The sequence below is a fragment of the Haplochromis burtoni genome, unplaced genomic scaffold, assembly GCF_018398535.1.
Source record: "Haplochromis burtoni strain Fernald_Lab_line unplaced genomic scaffold, NCSU_Asbu1 Contig_827, whole genome shotgun sequence".
NCBI classification, from domain to species: Eukaryota; Metazoa; Chordata; class Actinopteri; order Cichliformes; family Cichlidae; genus Haplochromis; species Haplochromis burtoni.
The window spans coordinates 25,618-47,935 of record NW_024583188.1 but is presented as its reverse complement, the minus strand read 5'-3'; the positions used below and the strand labels follow the sequence as shown (position 1 = coordinate 47,935).

The following is a 22,318-nucleotide window of genomic DNA, read 5'->3' as shown; positions in this document are numbered from 1 at the left end:
TCCAGCCACCCCGCGATAAGGATAAGCGGAAGAGAATGGATGGATGCTGTCTACATAGACTACATGTTGAAATAGACTACACGTTGAGCAAGCGGAAGAAGAATTAAGATGGTCATTTGAGCAGCTGAAACGCTATTGTAGCAGAAGTGCAAATTACACGAGTCGTGTTCTTTAACAAACAATAAAGCTATTGAAACAAGAAGCAGTTAATGCTACTCTCGTAGCAGCACAATAGTAATGAGTAGTGCCATAAGGCAACCGACAGGGAAAGTCATAGCAAATAAAATAATTTCAAAACGTCAGTGCCACTCAAAACACCGTGTAGACAATGTTTTACCGCTTCGTTATAATGTATCCGTAATTATCTATATCCGTTCCAATACGCATGCGTGTCCGGTGTGCGCGGTTGCGCCAACTGTAAGGATGTTGCTAGCAGCCAGTGTAGATGCACAGCCTTTTCACAACAATAACATCAACCAAATTTGCATTTCCACATACTTGATTTGAGGATTATACATTCCGGACGCTGTCGGAAACCAGGTTTTGGGCCGTACTACATCTAGTTTTCTCCTGGATTGTTTGGTTACATTTTGTTTTGACAATGGGAGCGGAGGGCTTTGCAGATTTACAGCGCTCCTTTTTGCAGGAGCAGAAACAAGAATCATGGCTGGCCAGCTAGGCCGCAGATGGATTGTGTAGCTAAGAGCAGTAGTCTACTGATAGAAAATTCTGTATGTTTTCGTGGCACTTACACATAAAAAGTGGTGCTAAGGGATCAGTATTTTAACTACATAGTTAGACGTCATTTTTGTTACCTTTTTATGGCCAACCACGGCAGCTAGTGAGACCGCTAGCTTCACAACCTTGACTGGTTGACGTTTGCCTAGCTAGCTCCTTTGGGCAGCTAACGATAGCTAACGTCGATTTACCAGACATCCTCTGACCGAAAACATTCGGGAAGTAATCTCTTACAGGATTTATCGTGGTTATTGTGAGCACCGAGGCACTTGGTTCGCAAATTCCTTTTGCAAAGTCTGTTTCTGGATGAATGTGGGACAAAATGGAGACCCCAACGATTGTGTACGATTTGGATACCTCTGGGGGCTTAATGGAGGTAAGGCTGCTATATCTAAGGCCTTAATTAAGCGAAACATTCCTCTGTTGCTAACACTTTAATAAATTTTACCAAATTTGAATCGCAGCTGTCATCATCACTATAGCCCGCTATCAAGCTCTTAGCTAGCTAATTCGGCTTGGTAACGGAGGCCACAAATTACTGTTACCGCTCTCTATAAACGTCACAGCGGACACTAGACACTAGCCGCGATGTCAAACTAAACAGCTGAACAACTTTTGCAGCAAATTCAAACACTACTGGCGCCCCCGAAGTCAGATGAGGTAGAGAAACGGAGTCGGAAACTGGTGAGGGACGTCCGGAGGAGCGGCAGGGCGACTAACCACGACACCTGCGATAGTTGCAGGGAAGGGGGAGACTTGCTGTGCTGTGACCACTGTCCTGCAGCTTTCCATCTCCAGTGCTGGTAAGTTATTTGACTGAAGAACACGCACAGAGTCAGTAAAACAAGCGGAAATAACTGCTAGTCCCCGTCAGTTATGTGTAAAGATGGCTGAATGCTAACTCCAGTGATTGTCCTCGGTTACCGTTTCGCTGTGGTTCCGATTCTCATAGACACATGATTTGAAATGTGTAAAGAAACGATCTGTTAAATGATTTCATTTTGCCTGATAGTTTTTTCGCTACAAAAGCTCACGCTTATATCAATGAAAAGTCAACATTAACGATTAATTGTTCTTCCGAAATTCCCGCTGTGTTCTCCGTTCACGTTAACCATGGAGGCCGGCTTTAGCCGCTGTGTTGCACTCTGTAAGGTTTATTATTAACTCCCATTTTTCTCTGGAAGCTGCTTGCATGTCAAATTTACTTCCACACATTTTCAGAATCTCAGGAAATAAACCAGTTAAAGTTAATTAAAAGACGTTTGGTGATCTAAGATAGGAACTGATAATTAAAGTAACAGAGCAAACAGAGCAGAATGTTTTCTTGCTCTGGGAGGACTGTGCACCGTTATCCCAGTCGTCTATCTTGTATACTGACTTTTGGACTTTATATAGTTTGAAAGTGTATAGCAAACTTATTTTCACGCGTCGTTAATGAAAATATAACACACAGGAGTTTGAAAATAATGCTTAAATATGTCGTATCTGCAAGAGGCTTGAATTAGCTTGCAGTCGGTCCTCCCCTCCTGCCGAGGCTGCAGCCAGCGGAGCTGCTGGTAAAAATGTAGCCTCTGTTTACAATATGGCGACCTCGTTGCTCTTTCCCCCCCTTCTTCCACCGCCATCTTACAAACCTTTAAAATCAACTCTGATGGAAAAGGGGTGCATTAAAAATACGGACGAAATATTCCGCAGTTTTTTTTGGACGGGTATAACAGCGTTTGTTCAGGTAATTTCGGTGCCGCAGCGATAAATAAATACCCGTATCATTTTTTTCTGTATTACTTTGGTATTTGGAAGAATTGAGTCCAGACTGTCACCTGAAAACCGTATAAAACCCGTCTGTACATATATAGCCACACCTGTGGACGCCTTCAGATTTTAAATATGTATTGACGAATTTTGCTGCTTTGATGTCTGCAATGTAAAAGACAATGTTACATGGGGTGACAACTCAGTTGTGCCATGCACAGCGCATCTCACATGTGACCACTTCAAACACAAACGTATCATTTAAAAAAAACTTGTTTCATTTTTTAAATCTGTGGAGGAATGTATTATTGTCGTCATTTTACTGGATATGTTTTGTATTTCTTAGTCCAATTTTTATGCTAAATTCTGCAATTATGAATTCATACACCGGGTGCATCAGCAAAAAAGTTTAAAGTTGACTAGAAACTATAGAAACAAACAGCCAATAGAAATGAATAAATTGTTAAAAAATAATAATGAGTAAAGAGAAAAAGTAGGGTAAATAAGCTTACTACAAGCAAACTATTAGTACCCAGAGAGAACCCACGCAAACACGGGGAGAACATGCAAACCCCACAAAGAAAGGCCCCGGCCAGGTGGTAGAATCAAACTAGGGAGCTCCTTGCTGTGAGGCAACAGTGCTAGTCACTGCACCACCATGGTTAAAAATGCAAGTTAAAAAGAAAGGAGTAACAAAGCATAATAGATAGATGGTTCAGTTTGGTCACTAAGTGTAATTTTATGAATAACTGTTAAGCGGATGGTGGTTGCAAGTAGCAGATGAGTGATGGAAATACCAAGGTAACAGTTAACCAGACATAATTTTAAAAAATGGTAAGGTGAAATGAGGTGGATCTGACGAAAGTTTTCTTGAATGGGGGCAGTATGTAATAGGGGGGGGGGGATCGATACTGTGTAGTATCGTGATATTTTGTTTGCTAATAATGTATCTATACAGGGACAGCAGAAATCGATATTTTGTTATATGACTTCAGAGCATGTTGATCCTTTTTCTGAGCAAGAATCCTGACATTCCTTCACTGTCCAAATGTGTTTAACTTGTTTTTGGCAGCAATAAACATGACAGTTTACTTATTTTAATTTAAGACATGTTTTATTTTAATTACATTTAAAACTTTTTTATTTAATGTAAAATTATATTTTGTTTTAATTTACTTTCAAATTCTTCAGTTGCTGAATGGGATGCATAGTTTTCATAAATTGCATAGTTCAGAATAGCTATAATTGTACCAGATGGTTGAATTCAGTTAAGTTGGACTAGACTGTAATACAAACCGTTCAGTTTGTCAACAATAAAACTGAAATGAGAGAAAGACTGAGTGTGAGACTTTGATATTAGATAAATGAATATTGATAAAGTTTACCTTTATGTACAGAATATTGCAAAATATTTTAAAAAACCGCAATAATATCGTATCGTGTGTTAAGTATTGTGATAATATCGTATCGTGGGATGTATGGTGATTCCCACCTCTAGTATATAGTGTAAAACATTGGGAGCAATTGATTATTAATGAATGTGTCAGCTACTGTAATGAAAATGTAACATTGGTAACTGCCATTACTTTGCACTGTGTGGATGCTTTTGTTGTAATGCAGCCATTGGCCCACCAGATGGAGACAGAAGAAGCTAGACTTTTGTTTTGATACCAAAACAATGGGATCAAATGAGTTTTTCATTTGAATGAAATGGGAATTAGAAATTGTGATTCATTTTATCTTATTAAATATTTAATTTCTGTCTTCTTACGACAGCAACCCACCTCTGAGTGAAGAAATGCTTCCTCCAGGGGAATGGATGTGTCATCGCTGCAATGTTCGAAAGAAGGTGAGTGACAGATGTGGTGTTACACATTTGATTCATTCTGCTTTTGAAATGTATCCTGGAGAGTGTGTTCTATGTACTGATAAATCAGTTCAATTTTATTTATACAGCGCCAAATCACAATAATATTTTACCCTACAATAATACATGCAGTAGGGCTGCACGATTTTGCATAAAATGAGAATCACGATTTTTTGGCTTAGAATTGAGATCACGATTCTCTCACGATTTTCTTTTCCAGTATAAATATTTATTGCACTTATTAACTGCACATCAACTTCGTAACAGTTGAGACTGAACATAAAAACAATAAATAAACATAAAAACAACAAATGTCTCACGTTTTGTTGTTGCCGCAAAATGTTGTACTGCTTGAAATTCCGTCTCCACCGTTGCTCGACGCTGCGTGTATAGAGCAGGTAGTGCAACAATAGAAAAATAGTTGCGGGACGGCACTGTGTAGCGTTTGTCTAGGGTGTTGATCATTTTCCTAAATCCCTCGTTTTGCACAGTGTTGATGGGAGCCATATCTTTGGTCAGGTGATAAGTGATAGCCTCCGTAATTTCTTTGTGCCTGCGGGAGTTCGACGGGTATAGGGAAGCGCTGTATAAGGTTCCCGTTATTGATGTTTGGGTGGTTGACCGGGACGGATTTTCTCCTGTCACTTTCTCGTCATCCCTGACGTGCTCTCCGTTGTTTTTTCCCTGCTAATTTTAGCATCACACGGCACAGCTTCTGTATCACGTGGTATAAGGCTCCGCCCTTGTCATTTGTTGAGCAGGAAGAGTGAGCGCTTGTTTTCATGCAGATTACGTCCCGGATCAAAATGCGGTACAATCGTCGTCTTTTTTTTTTTTTTTTTTTTTTAAATCGTTGTCATTTGGAAATGAGATCGCACATAAGTATGAATCGAGATCGCGATTTTCTAACGATTAATCGTGCAGCCCTAACATGCAGAGAAAAGCAATGAGCAAGCACTTTGGTGACAGTGGGAAGGAAAAAAAATGACACATAGTGAGTCAGAAAGGTGACTGAAGAAAAAATACTCGATGCATCATGGGAGTCCCCCAGCAGTCTACACCTATTGCAGCATAACTAAGGGAGGATTCAGGGTCAACTGATCCAGCCCAACTATATGCTTACATATGCTGTATGTGAGGAGCAGGATTTTGAATTCAATTCTGGATTTAACAGGGAGCCAATATAGGAGAAATATGCTCTCTCTTTCTAGTCCCTGTCAGGACTCTTGCTGCAGCATTTTGGATTAATTAAAGGCTTTTCAGGGAGTTTTTGGACATCCTGATAATAATGAATTACAGTAGTCCAGCCTAGAAGTAATAAATGCATGAACTAGTTTTTCAGCGTCACTCTGAGACAGGATATTTCTAATTTTAGAGATGTTGCGCAAATGGAAGAAGCAGTCTTACATATTTGTTTAATATGTGCGTTGAAGGACATATCCTGGTCAAAAATGACTCCAAGGTTCCTCACAGTGTTACTGGAGGCCAAGGTAATGCCATCCAGAGTAAGAATCTGGTTAGATACCATATTTCTAAGATTTTCAGGGCCGAGTACAATAACCTCAGTTTGATCTGAATTTAGAAGCAGAAAATTAGAGGCCATCCAGGTCTTTATGTCTTTAAGACATTCCTGCAGTTTAACTAATTGGTGTGTGTTATCTGGCTTCATGGATAAATAAAGTTGGGTGTCCTCTGCATAGCAGTGAAAATGTATACTATGATACTGCTGATGATACTGCCTAAGGGAAGCATTTAAAATGTAAACAGAATTGGTCCTAGTATATCCATAATTAACCTTGGTGTGTGAAGCGGACTCACATGAACAAATTGGAGTCTATTAGATAGCCGTCTGCTCCTTGCTAACTAAAATATAACAGGACATTGGAGTAAATTCTACCATCTCAAACTTTCTGTTTAATCTGTTTTCTGTTTGATTTTTCTTCAGCTGTGTGAAAAAACTTTAATCTCAGCCAAGCCAACTTACTCAGGAACACATGAAACACTGGAAAAAGCCAAACAACAACATTTTTAAGTTATCTAAGTGACTTATATATCATGTTTAGACCGCGGGGGGTCTGAAAACGATGTGCCAGGAGTTCAGTGTTCTCGTCGGCTCTAGTGAGCCTTGAGCCCCGGCTAGCTATCGAGCTGGTGGGTAACAGATGTCTCCGAAAATGTTGGTGCACTTTTGCAAAAATGTGATGTCTTGATAAACTGATCAGATATTTAAAGTTTAGACAGCTGAATTCTCACTTGAAAATATCTTAAAAGTTTATTTTGTGACCCACAAAGAGTAATATTAAAATTAAGTAGCTGCCGTCATTGTTGGAAACTGGAATTGGCTGGGCCGTGCTATGAATTCTGGGATAGGTTGGGCAACGAAGGATACACCCGACCCATCCTTGAAATCTGGGGAAATGAAGGATGCATTTGTCGGAGTCTTCGAATTTGGACAGCCTTCCTCGTGTCGCCTCCAAATGCAGTCTCCAAAGGGTGCGGCCCCTGAATTTGGACACAGCTATGATACCGGAGACTGCGGCTGTGTCCCAATCCAGTGGCCGTACACTTCAGAGTATTCACAGTTTGCGTACTAGGAACGGCGCGTACTAGGAAGTACGAGAAGTGCGGAAGTGAGAGGTTGTGAAATGGGACGGTCTAGCCTTCGTCGCGCTGCTCAGGTTGCCTAGCAACCATGATACAAACCGCGAGAAACGTTTCATACAGCATTGTTTGACAGAAATGAAGGAGAAAAAATGTTTTGTTCGTTCATTTTTTTTATGACATCACTTTGATTAGTTGAGTATCTGAGGCTGAGACATGTTCATACTTTTATTCCACAACCAGAGAGAAAGAAAAAGAGAGAGAGTGCAGGACAGACAGACAGGTGACAGTCTCAGGTGTACACACTGCTACAAAACAGCACAAGAGAAGGAGGATTTAGTGTTTGTGTTATTACGAGTGCTAAACAAGAAGAGTTCCCAGATGGTACAGTGGACACATGTGTGACTCCTGTGATTCAAGCATCTTTCTTTCAGCTTAACGAGTGAACCGTGAGCTCGTTCAAACACACGTTAAAGTCCGTTTGGCTCGACACCACCGAACAGAGGCAGCAATATAACATAGCTAACATTAACAGTGCAGTGAATCCTGCTTGTGTCGTGATATTCAGGACTGCAAACCAAGCAGCATCACTGACTTTCAGCTTGTTGTGTTTGTGGATGTACTGTATAACTGACTTTAATTATCCATAAAATCATCACATTCTCTGTCAGATTAAGGTCGACTATTGAACGGCGTATATTTTAAAGTAGAGGCTTTAAAACCAAGCTGACGCTGAAAGTACAAACATCACTAATGTCACACAACTTTGCCGACATGTGGCCAACAGTAATGTTTTAATGTTCTTCATTATTAAACATTTGCACATAAATAAGTGACATCATATTCAGTACTTACTTTTCACAGTTTACTCTTCGGCCGCTCTGCTTCAGCCGTCTGCCGTATTTTTCGGCAAAATTATCCACACCCACTGTTGCGCAATGAATTGTGGGATGTATGGGACCACGAAGTCTACAACGGACCACACTTCAAATTTGGGGAAATTGATGGCACATTTGGCAACCGCATTTGGAGTACACTTTGGATTGGGACAGCCGTCGTTGCGTCGCTGTGACGTAATCGGTCTCAAAATGCATACTTCGAAGCGTGCGGTTGCTGGATTGGGACACAGCCTGGTTCTTCTTCTTCGGGGTTTAACGGCAGCTGGCATCCTTGTACATGCAGTGCTGCCATCTTCTGTTTCATTTCGTTGTTACACTCTTAAATCCTACTACTTATTCCTGCATCTTTCGGGGTCTTACAAAGCTTCAAACGACACATTGACTATTAAATTAGTCGTCAACGATTTTGATAGTCGACGTAATCGTGGCTAGTTGACAAATTGTGGGAGCCCTAATACAAACCACTGCAGAAATAAATACCTACAGCATGCTCTAATAAATATTATGCTTGACCATAATAATTTAATAAAATATTATGGTCAAAAATATTGAACGTTGCACTGAGGTCTAACAAGTACAAGTACAGAGATGAGTCCACTGTCAGAGGCCATAAGAAGATTAACTGTAACCTTCACTAAAGCTGTTTTTGTGCTGTGATGAACTCTGAAACCTGACTGAAACTGTTCAGATAAGCCATTCCTCTGCAGATGATCTGTTAGCTTTTTTTAAAATGATTTTTTTCAAGAATCTTTGAGATAAAAGGAAGGTTGGAGATTCATCTATAATTTGCTAAGACAGCAGTGTCAAGAGATGGCTTTTTAAATCAGTGTTTGGGTTTTTTGTGTGACTTTGTACAGAAAAGAGAACAGAAGTCTGAACAGACCAACGGCCTGCCAGAGAAATCCTCCTCCAAGCGCTCTGCTTCTCCATCCGTGGAGCTGGAGCTCAACGCTGGCCCACTGCGGCTTGACGGTCTTCCTCCGGGGGCTGGAGCTGCAGGCCCTGGTCTACGAGTGGCCCAGGTACGACTATTGGACCGCAGAACCAGCAGCAGGCCAAGCAGCCGACCTGAGACTCCAAATTCCAACACTTCATCCACCCCAACCCCCTCAGAGGAGCAGAACGATGGAGAGGAGGAGGCAGCAGAGCCTGAGGATGAAGTTCAGGGTGCAGAGCTCGAGAGTTGTACAGTTTCTGCTCCGACACCGCGACTCCTCAAGAGGCCCTTTCAGCTCCTAATAGCGGCTGCTATGGAGAGAAACCCCACTCAGTTTCAGCTGCCGAGTGAGCTCACGTGCACCACTGCACTACCAGGTCAGTCAGTCATAATGACTACCAAAATATGATTTCTTTCAGCACCCTAACTTTAAAATACCTCTTTATATATGCAGTTTAGACTGTTTCTTCAATGTTGCTCTTTTGTTTGGATTTCTAGGCAGCAGTAAACGGAGGAAAAAAGAAGAGCTGCTTGGAAAGCCCTTCAGGAGGCCTCAGCATGAACTGGATCCCAATGGTCTAGTCCCTTTGCCAGTCAAAATCTGCTTTTCATGCAATAGGTCAGCAGTTCTGCACAGTGCAAAGAAGTAGACGAAGCCCTGAAGCAATGACAGCAGGTACTAATTCTATTTATTTGGTCTCTCAGGAGTTGCAGGTTGGCTCCATTGATCCAGTGCGATTACTGTCCCCTCCTGTTCCACATGGACTGTCTGGACCCTCCACTCACAGCTTTACCTGCCGGCAAATGGATGTGTCCAAACCATGTGGAGCACTTAGTAGTAAGATGCACTGTGCTGATTCTAAGCTAAAGCTGCTTTCCCTTTCCTTTTATTGATGTAAATTTTTATTGATATATTTTTGTTTGCTATGCAGCTGAATCAGAGGAGCCTCAGCCTGTCCAGCCGCTGTCAGCTCTTCGATCAGTTCCAGGACAGGATGTCCCAGCACGCAGTTAAGTTGGACTTCCTGCGTAGAGTACATCGACAAAATGCTCCCAACCGGCGCACCACTCACCAGCGCAACAAGAAAACCATCAAGGTAGACGTACATCTCAGTGTGACGGTGCAGTGTGTTGGATTTCATATAATCCTTTTTTCTTGGCCACTGGAACACAGGTGGAGATCTAGGAAATGAATGGCTTTAATAATATATCTGTTACACTAAGACAGTAATACCTAGATACTGACATTCTGTCTTTTTTCCAGCTTCTGAAATTTAAGCAGTTGTGCACTTGTATATGAAGTGATGCTATTTTTAGACACATCTGAACGTACTGGTTAATTTGCTAGAAAGTGTTAAATTGTCTCTAACAGTCAGTGTTTTTATTCAGGTGCCAGATGCCATCAAGTCCCAGTACCAGAATCCTCCGCCCATGCTGCTTCCTGCAGGGGTGCGCCAGCTAGAGCTGGTTTGTAGTGGCATTCCTGACCATCAGCCCACAAAGCATTTCACCACAGAGGCTGAGCAGCAGGAGGTAGGCACAAGAGAAACCAGCAGCTGCCTAACATGTTCTTTAAGTCAGATTGTAATGATAGTTCCCTCGAAACAGGCTTTTGTGTGCTACAATCTGTGTCATCTGATGTAATAGGATGTGAGATTAATAGGAGAGCAGCGTAACCTCCTAAGACCCAAACTCTTTCATGGCATGCATTTTTAATTTCTCTTTGCTATTTGGGCTGATTGGGACCTGATGAATGTAAAACCAAAGAATTATCAGATTTTATTTTTTACCTGATGTTTGTTTCTGAGAAAAATGAGATCCACATATGAGGACATTCGATTTAAATTTCAATAGAACAGTGGCAGTATAACGTCCTCGCATGTGGAAATCAGGCCTTTGTAGAGCAACATTTAGTATTTTGGTCTAGCCAACCAAAAATGTGATGTTCACATATGTGGACACCAGGTCCTAGCAGGTTAAGGATGATTGATCACTTTCCTTTTCATTTTGGATGATTATGAGGAGAGTTTGGACAAGAAGTTTTAAGAGAGTTTGATTTTTGGTGTAGATGAGTGAAACACTGACACATCCTGTGTACTGTGTTTATCAGAAAGTAACAGAAAATTCAGTTTCAGAAGTTCTGAAAGCTGAACCAACTGCTTCACGGCACTTTGCAACAGTTGCATTAGAAAGTCTGTTTTTTTCACAGACTGTAGAGCTTTGAGTAATTAATTGAAAATTGCAGCAAAAGACAAATTCTGGTATCTGTTTGTTTGTGTGATATAAATGAATCCTTGATGAAGGGGAGGGCCTCTCAACAGAACTGCTGGTTGCTTCTTTATAAAAACATACATGTGTTGTGTTGAACAGTGGCTTCAGGATGTCATCGCTCTCCAGTGCAGTATCATGCGACACCTATCCATCAAACAGAAGGCCTCATCAACAGAGTGGCACTTTGAGCAGAAAGCAAATACACAGTCAAGTGGAGCATCAGAGGACATGAAAACTCAGGCCTCATTAGAAAGGACTTCTTCCCCTGACCCCTGCTCTAAAGCTTGCAGTACACCCAGTGACTCCCAGGGGGCCTCTCTTTCCAAGGACAGCCCATCAGGGCTAGTTCTTTGCAAATGCACCGTGACACCATGTCAGAACTGTAGGAAACCTAATGGGCCTCTGGAATTGGTTCAGCCTCCCAGAGCCAATGGACCTGTAGACTGTAACAGTGCCTCAGATTCCTGCAGGCAGGCTGAGCTACAGAACAGACTGAAGGCTGGGAAAACGCCATCAGCTTCTGCCTCTGGACTGGTGAACCACATAGGAACAGAAACGGTTAAGAAGGAACCCGAGAGCACTGTAAATGCATGTGCCCAACAGAACTGCCCCACTGCCCCCACGATATGGCCCCACAGTGGCCAACAGAACCACAGGAGCCAGACAGAGCCCCAGGAGGAGTGTGTGAGCACCGATGAAAAGCCCTCCTTCTCAATCACCAGCAGTTCCTTCACAGATGCACCATCTAGAGGCAGCCAGGAGCACGACACAGTAAAGTTTGGATCAGCACCTACTCCAGGTACACATCAGAAATGTCAAAGCTGCAGTCTAAATGTATCACTTTATACAGCTAATAATAATAAGGATGATAATAATAGTAATAATATACTCAAGTAATCATTATGTTACTCTCTCCTCATTATACGTGTAACGGGGGCCATGGTGTGCATGAGAGAACATTTAATTTGAGGCTATAGCAACATTATTTTGCGTATTTATATTAATTTAAATACATTTTTAACTTTAAGAAATTGTGTTAATAGTCATGCTGTTAGGCTGAATTATTATTAGTATTAACATCTCCACTTTCATAACGTCTGTTTTGCATTAAAGCACAGAGAAGGCCTCAGAACTGAGAATGGTTATATGCTCACCTTTCTTCACTGCAGGCACTACATGCTTGTTTGAAGGCTTACACACATTCACTCGCACACTTTAACACACATGCATTCACACGCGTGCACACTGACCAACTCTGCTTCATCCAGAAGATGCAATACTGTCAGAACTCTTTTTTTTTCCCCCCTTATAATGTAAGAAAGAGCTCCAAGCAGATGGGAAGAAGGCCTTTTTATTTCATGCCTCAGTCTAGGATGCATAGCTTATTTTGTTTGGCAGATCACTTAAAATTGTGATTCTGTTATTTCTATTTCTAATAATTTATCAGTTTTTTTTGTCTTTAGGAAAATGTTTCTTCAAGAAAGTGGAAATGTGATTGTGATATGGGATGTAAATACAGTGAAAGAGTTGAGCTCTTTTGGCAGATACTGTGTATTGTTAAACTATCAAAACAAGCATTTTCTAAAGTGGAAACAAATGAAAAGTTCATTTTAAAAGACCTGAGTTTTCTCTCTTTTGAATGTTTACTGTTGCTATTAATTGAATACTCACTGCTGACATAATCGATGGTGCTAAGAGTTTTCTTGCATATTTTGTGTCGTGCAGCCCCATTTACCAAAAGGATACATGGCCATTTAAGAGCACATTTTATTTTCAGTTACTGAGTTATGAAGAAAAAAAACTTATTCAGATACAACTTGCTTTGCCTTCTATCTCAGTAATAGTTCCTGTGCACTTTTTTCCTTTATAGTGAACTATCAAAAACTGTCTTTTTTCTGGTCCTTCTTTTATCTCATTTCATCAATTTGTCTCTTTTTTCCTCTCCTGTCCCTCAGACATAAAGGCTGCTCCTGCACTGACGGACTCACTGCTGCCCAACACACTGCCCTCCATCACCAACCTGTCCAGCTGCATGAAGGATGGAAAAGAGGAGGATGGGGGTGAGTTTGTCACTCTGCGGCCACATGTGACAGTTTAAGAGCCTTCGTATTGCTGTGTTCTGCTATGAAGCACACAAAGATGTAATTAGCTTCTAGCGGTTGTGTGTGTTTGTGTGTGTGCAGGGATCGAGCTGGACAAACTGGATGCAGAGATGATCAAGCTCTTGGCCTATCAGAGGATCCAGCAGCTCTTTGCTCCCAAAGTGCCCAGCACTCAACCTCCCCCCACCACCAGCACTACCCCAAAAACCTCAGCACCCCACCCAAACAGTAAGACACCTTTGCACTACAGTTTAGTCTGTTTACTTGTCAAGAAGTCCGTTTTTCTGCTGTTTGATTGCTGTTTTGTTCTAATTATTAAAACCTACACTCTCCTCCTCCCAGGTCAGAAAAAGGTGCAAGCCAGAGCGGTCTTTTACCCTCTGACAGGAAGAGGAGCAGCTGTCAGCATGTGCTATAGGACGTTACACATAGGATCAGGTAGGACATTCAGTCGCTGTGACTTTGACCCTGCTGCATTCTGTGCCCTGGCTCTGAGCCACTCTTAGGTTTCACCTTTGATGGGGAAAGGTTCACGTAGGAGAGTTTTTTGAAATTATACCAGTTCACCAAACTCCAGTTAATCATGTTTGATTTAGGTTATATTCTTGCCTTGTGACTAAAGTTTAGTAAGACCGAAGTAGAACATAGGTAGGGCCCCATCATACCTGCTGTGTGGTGCCTGGCAAATGTCACCGTATAGCAAAATTGATGTTACATGTTGTAAGCTGTCATCTCTGCTGGTCATCCATCCATCCATTTTCTTCCGCTTATCCGGGGCTGGGTTGCGAAGGCAGCAGCCCAAGCAGAGAAGCCCAGACCTCCCTCTCCCTAGCCACTTCCTACAGCTTGTCTGGGGGAATACCAAGGCGTTCCAAGGCCACCCGAGGGATATAATCTCGGTATGCCCCGGGGCCTCCTTCCGGTGGCACATGCCCGGAACACCTCACCCAGGTGGCGCCCAGGAGGCATCCTTGTCAGATGCCCGAACCACCTCAACTGGCTCCTTTCAATGTGGAGGAGCAGCGGCTCTACTCTGAGCCCCTCCCAAATGGCCAAACTTCTCACCCTATCTCAAGTGAGAGGTCAGCCACCCTTCGGGGGAAGCCCATTTCCGCCACTTGTATCCGCAATCTCTTTTACACTCAGCTCTCTTCGCCACAACAGACCCATATAGCGTCCACATCACTGCGGCCGCCGCACCAATCCGTCTGTCGATTTCCTGCTCCCGTCTGTCGTGAACAAGACCCTGAGATACTTAAACTTCTCCACTTTGGCGGGAACTTGTCCCTGACCCGGAGTGGGCACTCTACCATTTTTCGGCTGAGAACCATGGCCTCAGATTTGGAGGTGCTGATTCTCATTCCCACCGCTTCACACTCTGCTGCGAACCATTCCGAGGGAAGCCAGAGGCTATCACCCGATGAAGCCAGCAGAAACAACTCCATCTGCAAAAAGCAGAGATGAGATCCTGAGACCACCCAAGTGAAAGCCTTCCACCCCTTGGCTACGCCTAAAAATTCTGTCCTTAAAAATTGTGAACAGAATTGGTGACAAAGGGCAGCTCTGGTGGAGCCCATCACCCACCAGGAACAAGTCCAACTTATTGCCGGCTATATGGACCAATGCAACAGTTGTATAGGGACTGAATGGCCCGTAGCAATGGACCAGACGCCCCATACTCCCAGGACTCCCCGAGGGACACGGTCGAATGCCTTCTCAAAGTCCACAAAACACATGTAGACTGGTTGGGCAAACTCCCATGCACCCTCAAGTATCCTTGAGATGCTGAAGAGCTGATCCAGTGTTCCACGACCAGGACGAAAACCGCATTCTTCCTCCTGTATCCAAGGTTCGACTAACAGACAGACTCTCCTTTCCAGCACCCTGGCATAGACTTTCCCAGGGAGGCTGAAGAGTGTGATTCCCCTGTAGTTGGAACACACCCTCCGGTCCCCGTTCTTAAAGATTGGAACCACAATTGGTCTACCAATCCAGAGGTACGGCCCCTGATCTCAATGTAACATTGTAGAGGTGTGTCAACCAAGACAGCCCTACAACATCTGGAGCCTTCAGGAACTCAGGGTGGACCTCATCCAACCCAGGGGCTCTGCCACCAAGGAATTGTTTAACTGCTTCAGTGACCTCGCCCCCAAAGGAGGTCCTCGAACTATTCCTTCCACCGCCCGGCAATTTTCTCAGTCTAAGTCAGCAGCACTGCACCCGCACATACACAGTGCAGGTTGAACACCGCTTTCCCCTCCTGAGTCGCCTGACGGTTTGCTGGTCCTGACCGCTGCCTGGCTCACAATGCACCCTACCCCTACCGTACCTCCTGCGGGTGGTGGGCCTGCAGGAAGATGGGCCCATGTCCCTCTTTCGGGCTGTGCCCGGCCAGACCCCATGGCGGGGCCCCAATAACCCTATCCCGGGCAGGGTGAACTGTTCCCTCGATGGTCTTGCCATAGGGGTCTTCCGAATCGCTCTTTGTCTGGTCCCTCAACCAGGACCAATTTGCCATGGCAGACCCTACCAGGGGGCAAAAGCCCCCAGGCAACATAGCCCCTGGGATCCCTGGGACACACAAACCCCTCCACCACAACAAGTTAGGGATTCGCAGAGGGGACTGCTCCATTTTTATGATGCATCGTTCCATTGCTGCTGCAGCTGGGTTAAAGTCTGTTTTTAATGGCATCCTAACATCATATCAGTACAGAAGTTTAGAGGTTCACAGGTTTCACAGAGGGAGATGTTGAAACATGGCAAAAACTTTAAAATTCCTTGGCTTCCAACTTTGACTTCTTCTCCTTCTCTACCAGCGCTGATTTGGAGGACGGGCAACACCTATTGTTCAGAAGAATACTGCAGCACGTACATGCACCGTAATAGCTAGCATGAATGGATATAGCTGTGTGATGGCATTGCCGGTGATACGCAAAGTTGCCAACACAGCAGGTGTACCTTGGACCTGAGCTAGTCACTCCTACAGATATAAAAATGGGAAGTGATGCAGAAGCAGTGTGTGGAAAAACTAACAACACCCCATCATTCATCAGCTTGCAGAACCACCAGACAGATTTGCTGACGTGCTTGGAGTCATTGCACTGCCTGATCCTTGGTGACTGTTTTTGGACTTTAACTCCTGGGAATATTTTGCAGCTGTCTTGCATGTTTTCCACTTGAATAGTGAATAATCTTTCTCATGGTAGAATTATGAGCGTGTTTGGACTGGCTTCATGCAACTTCAGATACTGACATGCAGCACTCATTTATCCTTTAAGACAGGTCCCTTTCAACTCTTTGATTATGTAACCAATTTTACTTTGTACTCCTACAGTCCCAACCTTTTTTGCGCCACGGACCGGTTTATGCCCGACAATATTTTCACGGACCGGCCTTTAAGGTGTCGCGGATAAATACAACAAAATAAAACTAGTACCGGTACCGAAAAAAAGATTTATTCATAACACACGTGAAAAGACCCAGGAAAACCGAGTCAACGATAAAAACGATAAAAAATAACGCTGAAAACCATATATTTCACACCTGAGCCTCAACTCTTGCGGCCCGGTACCAAACGACTCACGGACCGGTACCGGTCCAAGGCCCGGGGGTTGGGGACCGCTGCTTTAAGACATCTTTCCTCTTTGGCATTATGTACACACCAGAATGCTTCTGGGTTTTTATAGAGGTGGTCACTCGTGCTGATAAGTTAATCAATTATGTTTGATTAGCAGTATGTACCTGCTACTTGTCATCTTTATTTCTATGGAAGCAACAAGGGTTTCCTTAGTGTTTCATACACTAATTCTACATTTTGGCTTAGTTTTTTTTTCAAATACATGACAGTAATGTCATATTTTAGAGTTTAATATAATAATATATCACAATCTCTGCATCATTAGTCAGGTCGAGTGATAGTTGATACCGTCATCTTTAAATCAGAGTATTTTAAGCAAGTTGGCTGTGAAAGTAAGTTCTTAGACCTGTGAGGGTCACAACAGGACCATGTGGAATAAAAACTACTGAACAAAAACACAATATGTCACATTGGAGTGCAGGTCATTAAAATACATTTTGACACGTCAATACTGCAGAAAAAAAATCCATGTTGCAAATCTGTATTCTTTGTGTTGTGGGAAAGGGTGTTTAAGTCTTTAACTGTTTCTCTAAGGTGCTGACATGGATGTGTGCCTTACAAACTACGGTCACTGCAACTACGTATCGGGGAAACATGCCTGTATTTTCTATGACGAGGTGAGGCTGTTAAACTACATCACTCTGCAGAGCACTCCTGTGGTTGTTAGTGACCAAGATGTAAATGACCAAGATGTGTGTTTGTCGTCCTTCAGAATACCAAGCATTATGAGCTTCTGAACTATAGCGAGCATGGCACCACAGTGGATAATGTCCTGTACTCGTGCGATTTCTCTGAGAAGACCTCACCATGTCCACCCGGTGGCCTGGTAGCCAAAGTCCAAGGAATCATTCGTAAGTACATCTCCGTCATCTGTTTGGATTGGCTTGAAGGAACCCAGGTCTGTGTGCCCAGTTTGACTTGGACTGCTGATGAGGTCGTCACTCATAGATTTTGTATGAACCTTTTATGAATATCCATCCATCTTCTTCCACTTAGCCACTCATCTGTATGTGTTCTGTTTAAAATAGTTACAATTTTATTTGTGAAGAAATCATAACGTCATTGCTTCTGTAAATTAAAGGAATACTTTAATTTATACTCTAATACTGAATAGAAGTGTAGCCCCCCATGTGCTTAATGTCAGTGTCCTGTTTGTTACGCTGACACTGCTCTGCAGTATTGGTCAGCTTTTAGTGTTCTTCATCCAAATTGTGGTCAAGGTCACATTTGTCATTCTTAATGGGTACATGTAATTAGTTTGTGCAGTGCAGTGAACCAATGACAAGAAAACTTATCACCTTCTTGCTGTAATTCATACCTTAGAGTAGTCTATGAGATGTGCTGAGCTATGCGTGCTTATTTTTAAGTGACTAATATTAGCTTAATATAAAACTAAAATAAATAAGTGAACATCATCATTAGCTGTCTTCAGTCAGCCCATGTTCTTGGACTGCAGCTGCTGGCTCTTGTTCTGCTCTGAGTCCCAGTGAGCTCATTGTATTCTCATTGTTGGAGAACTGCACACGAACCAGTTCTCCGTCTGTTGTAGGTTCTGGTTAGAGTGCCAGCTTGAAGTGCAGGGAAAAAAACAAGCCATGAGTTTGGTGTTGGAGTTCATCTCCATCCATAATGGCGATCTAGCCAGCGAGCCTGCTGGTAGAGAAAACACCAAATGGGAAAGAACAGGCTGGCTTATTATTAGCTATTGCAATTTCAAAGTAAAAGTAAGGATGCAGTAAACGTACAGTACAGTGGTAAACTTGGTGCATGTGGCATTGTAGCAATGAGAAAGGTAAATAAAGTGTAAAATGAGCAGTCAGATATACTTGTTCTGTGGCAGACCACGTTATGTAAAGTCTGAATGTTGCTGTATCACATAAAGCTTCCAGTCTTAATCTGTTATTAAAGATCATTTGGACAGATGTTTGATTAGTAAAGAGCTGCAGTGTGAAACAGCATTAAATCAGATTTCTCTGTAACTGTTTATAGATAATGAGTGTAAAACATGTTTGTCAGAGTTCAGCTTTCCACATGATTTTAGTCTCATTTTCAAAACAAAGTGTTAATTTTTATTTTGTGGATAAAATGTAATCAGTGAAATCTTTTCATGCTTGCATTGTCTCCACATTAATGGAGTTTACTGTGACACTAGTCTGGACAGACGTCTTTCTCAGACCTGCTGCATTTCTTCTTTGCGTAGGTCGCAGTAAGAAACGGGAAGAGGACGAGGGAGCCAACTCCATGGTGGGGTTGTTGCCAGTAGGAGGAGTGATGAGTAGCCAACGTCAGGGTGGTGCTGAGCCATCTTGTAGCTGCAAAGCGAGTAGCTCCAGTCTAATTGGAGGCAGCGGGGCGGGCTGGGAGGGCACGGCCCTGCTCCACCATGGCAGCTACATCAAACTGGGCTGCCTCCAATTTGTCTTTAGCATCACTGAGTTTGCCAGTAAGCAGCCCAAAGAGGAGCAGGCCACTACACCTGCTGCCAGTTGCACAAGCACCAACACCAGCAGCAGCAGTGTCATCAGCACCACCCTCAGCACCACCGCTAACACCTCCACACCACCACCACCCAGCACTGCCACAACAAGCGGCTTTTCCAACCAGGATGAGGCTGACTCTGAGACTGTACCTCCCCACCAAGTGCCCGTACTGCGTTCTAACTCTGTTCCATAATCCGCACAGGAAGCCCCGCCCTCCCTCTTATTTTGCACCTTCTGTGTCACGATGAAGGGAAAGCTGCACAGCTGGTTGGTCAACAGGGAAAAGTTCTTTTTTGCTTGTTTGTTTTAATGGTTTATATCTTTGCATGAACTTGAAGTATTATTGACAATCTCTTTTTTTCTTTTTTCTTTTAAATGACTGACGTAACCGTTAGGACTTTGAGCAAACATTACTTCCTTGGGCTCAATCTTTGTTTTTGCCAGTATATTAGTTATGTATGGTGTAACCTTTTTGTCAGTCAGCCCATTTAGCACAAACATTTTTTGTTTTTTTTCCTTTGTAGTATTCAATTCCATACATTCTAATTTCTTTTGCTGCTTTTGCACCACAGGTAGCTATATATGTATGAAAACATACATGCTTATACACTATAACATGTATATATAATGTAAATACATTTTAATTCAGTGCCTCTCGATTGGAGAAACATTGGATTTCATGTAGATTTGCCATTTTTTGGTTTTTAACTGTACAGCTCATTGAATTTGTGATACTGTGTAGAGTACCAGACGTTTTGTGATAAAACTTGTTCTTAGTCTGTACTTTCCGCTGTAGTCCATCTGTAAATACCGTATAGTTTTAGCACTCATTTTAACATCTTGTGCTGCTGTGTATATAAGCACTCTTTGTCTGTACCTGCTTGTCTGTTCAAACCTGTAAATACAGAAAGATTTTCTAAGAACAAACTCAGTGTTTATGCCTGTTATTTTCAGCCTTGTTTTAGGTCCACTTTGAGCTCTAGTTTGGTTTTCACTTTCTGAGACAGCAAGTTCAGTACTGACAGGGGTGGATCTACAGGGGTGGCATGGGGTGGGCATGTGCCACCCTAAAATAATCTTTGCCACACCCTAGTTGTTTGCATATGACATGTTTATTAAAATAAGTTAGCATTAACACTTTGAGCCTAGCTGCAATTAACGTTGAATATAAATTCTAAAAAATGAATATATTGCAGTGTTACCCTCCCTCCCCTATTAGAAAATGGTTCAGCCCTTGATCGTTTTTTTTAAAAACAATGAAAATCTTTGGCAGTCAGTGACTGACTGAAGTCTAGATGCTCTGTCGGACCTTTGCTGCAGCAGCTTTCGGTTTCTTGATTTGTCTCTGCCTTCAGTTTTGTCTATGGTACAGTTAATAGCATTTTTTTCCATATATACAAAGGCCCTGGAGCTGTGCACATTCAATCCCAAATGAAAACATGAACAAGTTTTTCTTTACTGAAAATGAAGAAAAAGAAAATTAGGTTCACAAAAATAGAAGTGTCTGCATTTTCATTTACAAACTGGAATATTTACAGTAGAAACTAAAATGAGGATTTTGCTTTTCCTTTAAGCACACAACTAATATTAAGTTGTGTAACTATTATTTCTGATCACTGTTTTACATCTGTGTGGCATGGAGTCAACAAATATTTGACACCTGCCTCCAAGCTGACTGGACTACATTAAACAGATCTTCTGCATTCTTGGGTTTTGCATCAAGAAGACAATTTTTGAGGTCATTCCACTAATTCTCAATCAGATTGAGGTCTGGGTATAGGGCCGGCCACTTTATAACATCAATCTGTTTTTGTCTGCAACCAGGATGTTGCCTGCTTGCTGGTGTGTTTGGGGTCGTCGTCCTGCTGAAACACCCATTTTAAGGGCATTTCTTCCTCAGCATACGGCAACATGACCTCTTTCAGTGTTTTTAGGTACTGACACTGGTACATGCTGCCTCTTATGTGATAATGGGCCCTATTCCAAAGTATGAGAAAGATCCCCAGGTGCTTGCACCTCCATGTTTTACAGTCTTCACAGTGTGCTGTGGCTTGTATTCAGTGGCCTTTACACCTAATAAGAACCATCTTGCTCTCATCTGTCCACAGAATATTGCGCCACTTCTCTTTAGGCCAGTCAGTGTGTTCTTTGCCAAACTGTAACCTTTTCAATACATGTCTTTTTTCATCAATGGTACTTTACGAGGGTTTCTTGCAAATAGCTTGGCTTCACATAGGCATCTTCTGATTATTGAAGTACTCGCAGGTAAATGGAGATCATTGATCTGTCTTGAGCTGATCATTGGATGCTTCTTTTCCATTCTTGTTATTCTATGATCTAGGCAGATGGTAGTATTCCTTTTTCTACCATGTGTTTTGGGTTTTCTTCCCCATTTCAAAGCATTTAAAATCGTAATCATTTAAATTCAATTCAATTTTATTTATACAGCACCAAATCACAACAACAGTCGAGAAAAAACCCAACAATCATCCCCTAAGAGCAAGCACTTTGGTGACACTGGGAAGGAAAAACTCCCTTTTAACAGGAAGAAACCTCCAGCAGAACCAGGCTCAGGGAGGGGCGGGGCCATCTGCTGAGACCGATTGGGGAGAGAGAAGGAAGACAGGATAGAAGACATGCTGTGGAAGAGAGACAGAGAATCAGCAGAGACGTCTGTTAACACATGTTTAGCAGCATGCATTTCATGTCTGTTAAGTCTATTGGTTGGCTGTTACTCTGCTACACCTAGTCATGAATTTGTTCCCATGTTGTATCATCATTTCTGCCAAAATCAGTACTTAAACACGTTAGTAATGTTAGACACGTTAATAACTGTAACTGTAACGAGTGTGCTCCGTTCACTCAAAGAAGTCAACTGGGAGTTATTCAGTTAAATAAATGCAGCTACACACAAATTAACTCAGATGAATTTGTTGGCATTTTAAACATATCACACTTTACTAGTGATGGGATTTCCGGCTCTTTTTAGAGAACCGGCTCTTTCGGTTCGGCTCACGAAAAAGAGCCGGCTCTT

General features: G+C 42.5%; 1 protein-coding gene across 1 annotated transcript; it reads left to right on the top strand.

Annotated features, from left to right (window-relative positions):
• Window positions 1-386: 386 nt before the first annotated feature.
• LOC102292065 (PHD finger protein 12) lies at window positions 387-21,667 on the top strand. The gene is made up of 15 exons (XM_042215807.1): window positions 387-1,114; window positions 1,360-1,541; window positions 4,267-4,339; window positions 8,715-9,171; window positions 9,293-9,413; window positions 9,500-9,632; window positions 9,727-9,891; window positions 10,184-10,327; window positions 11,165-11,864; window positions 13,021-13,125; window positions 13,249-13,395; window positions 13,510-13,605; window positions 17,339-17,421; window positions 17,517-17,655; window positions 19,005-21,667. The coding sequence occupies exons 1-15, from the start codon at window positions 1,049-1,051 to the stop codon at window positions 19,475-19,477; spliced, it is 3,084 nt and encodes a 1,027-aa protein (XP_042071741.1). The 5' UTR covers window positions 387-1,048; the 3' UTR covers window positions 19,478-21,667.
• Window positions 21,668-22,318: the final 651 nt, after the last annotated feature.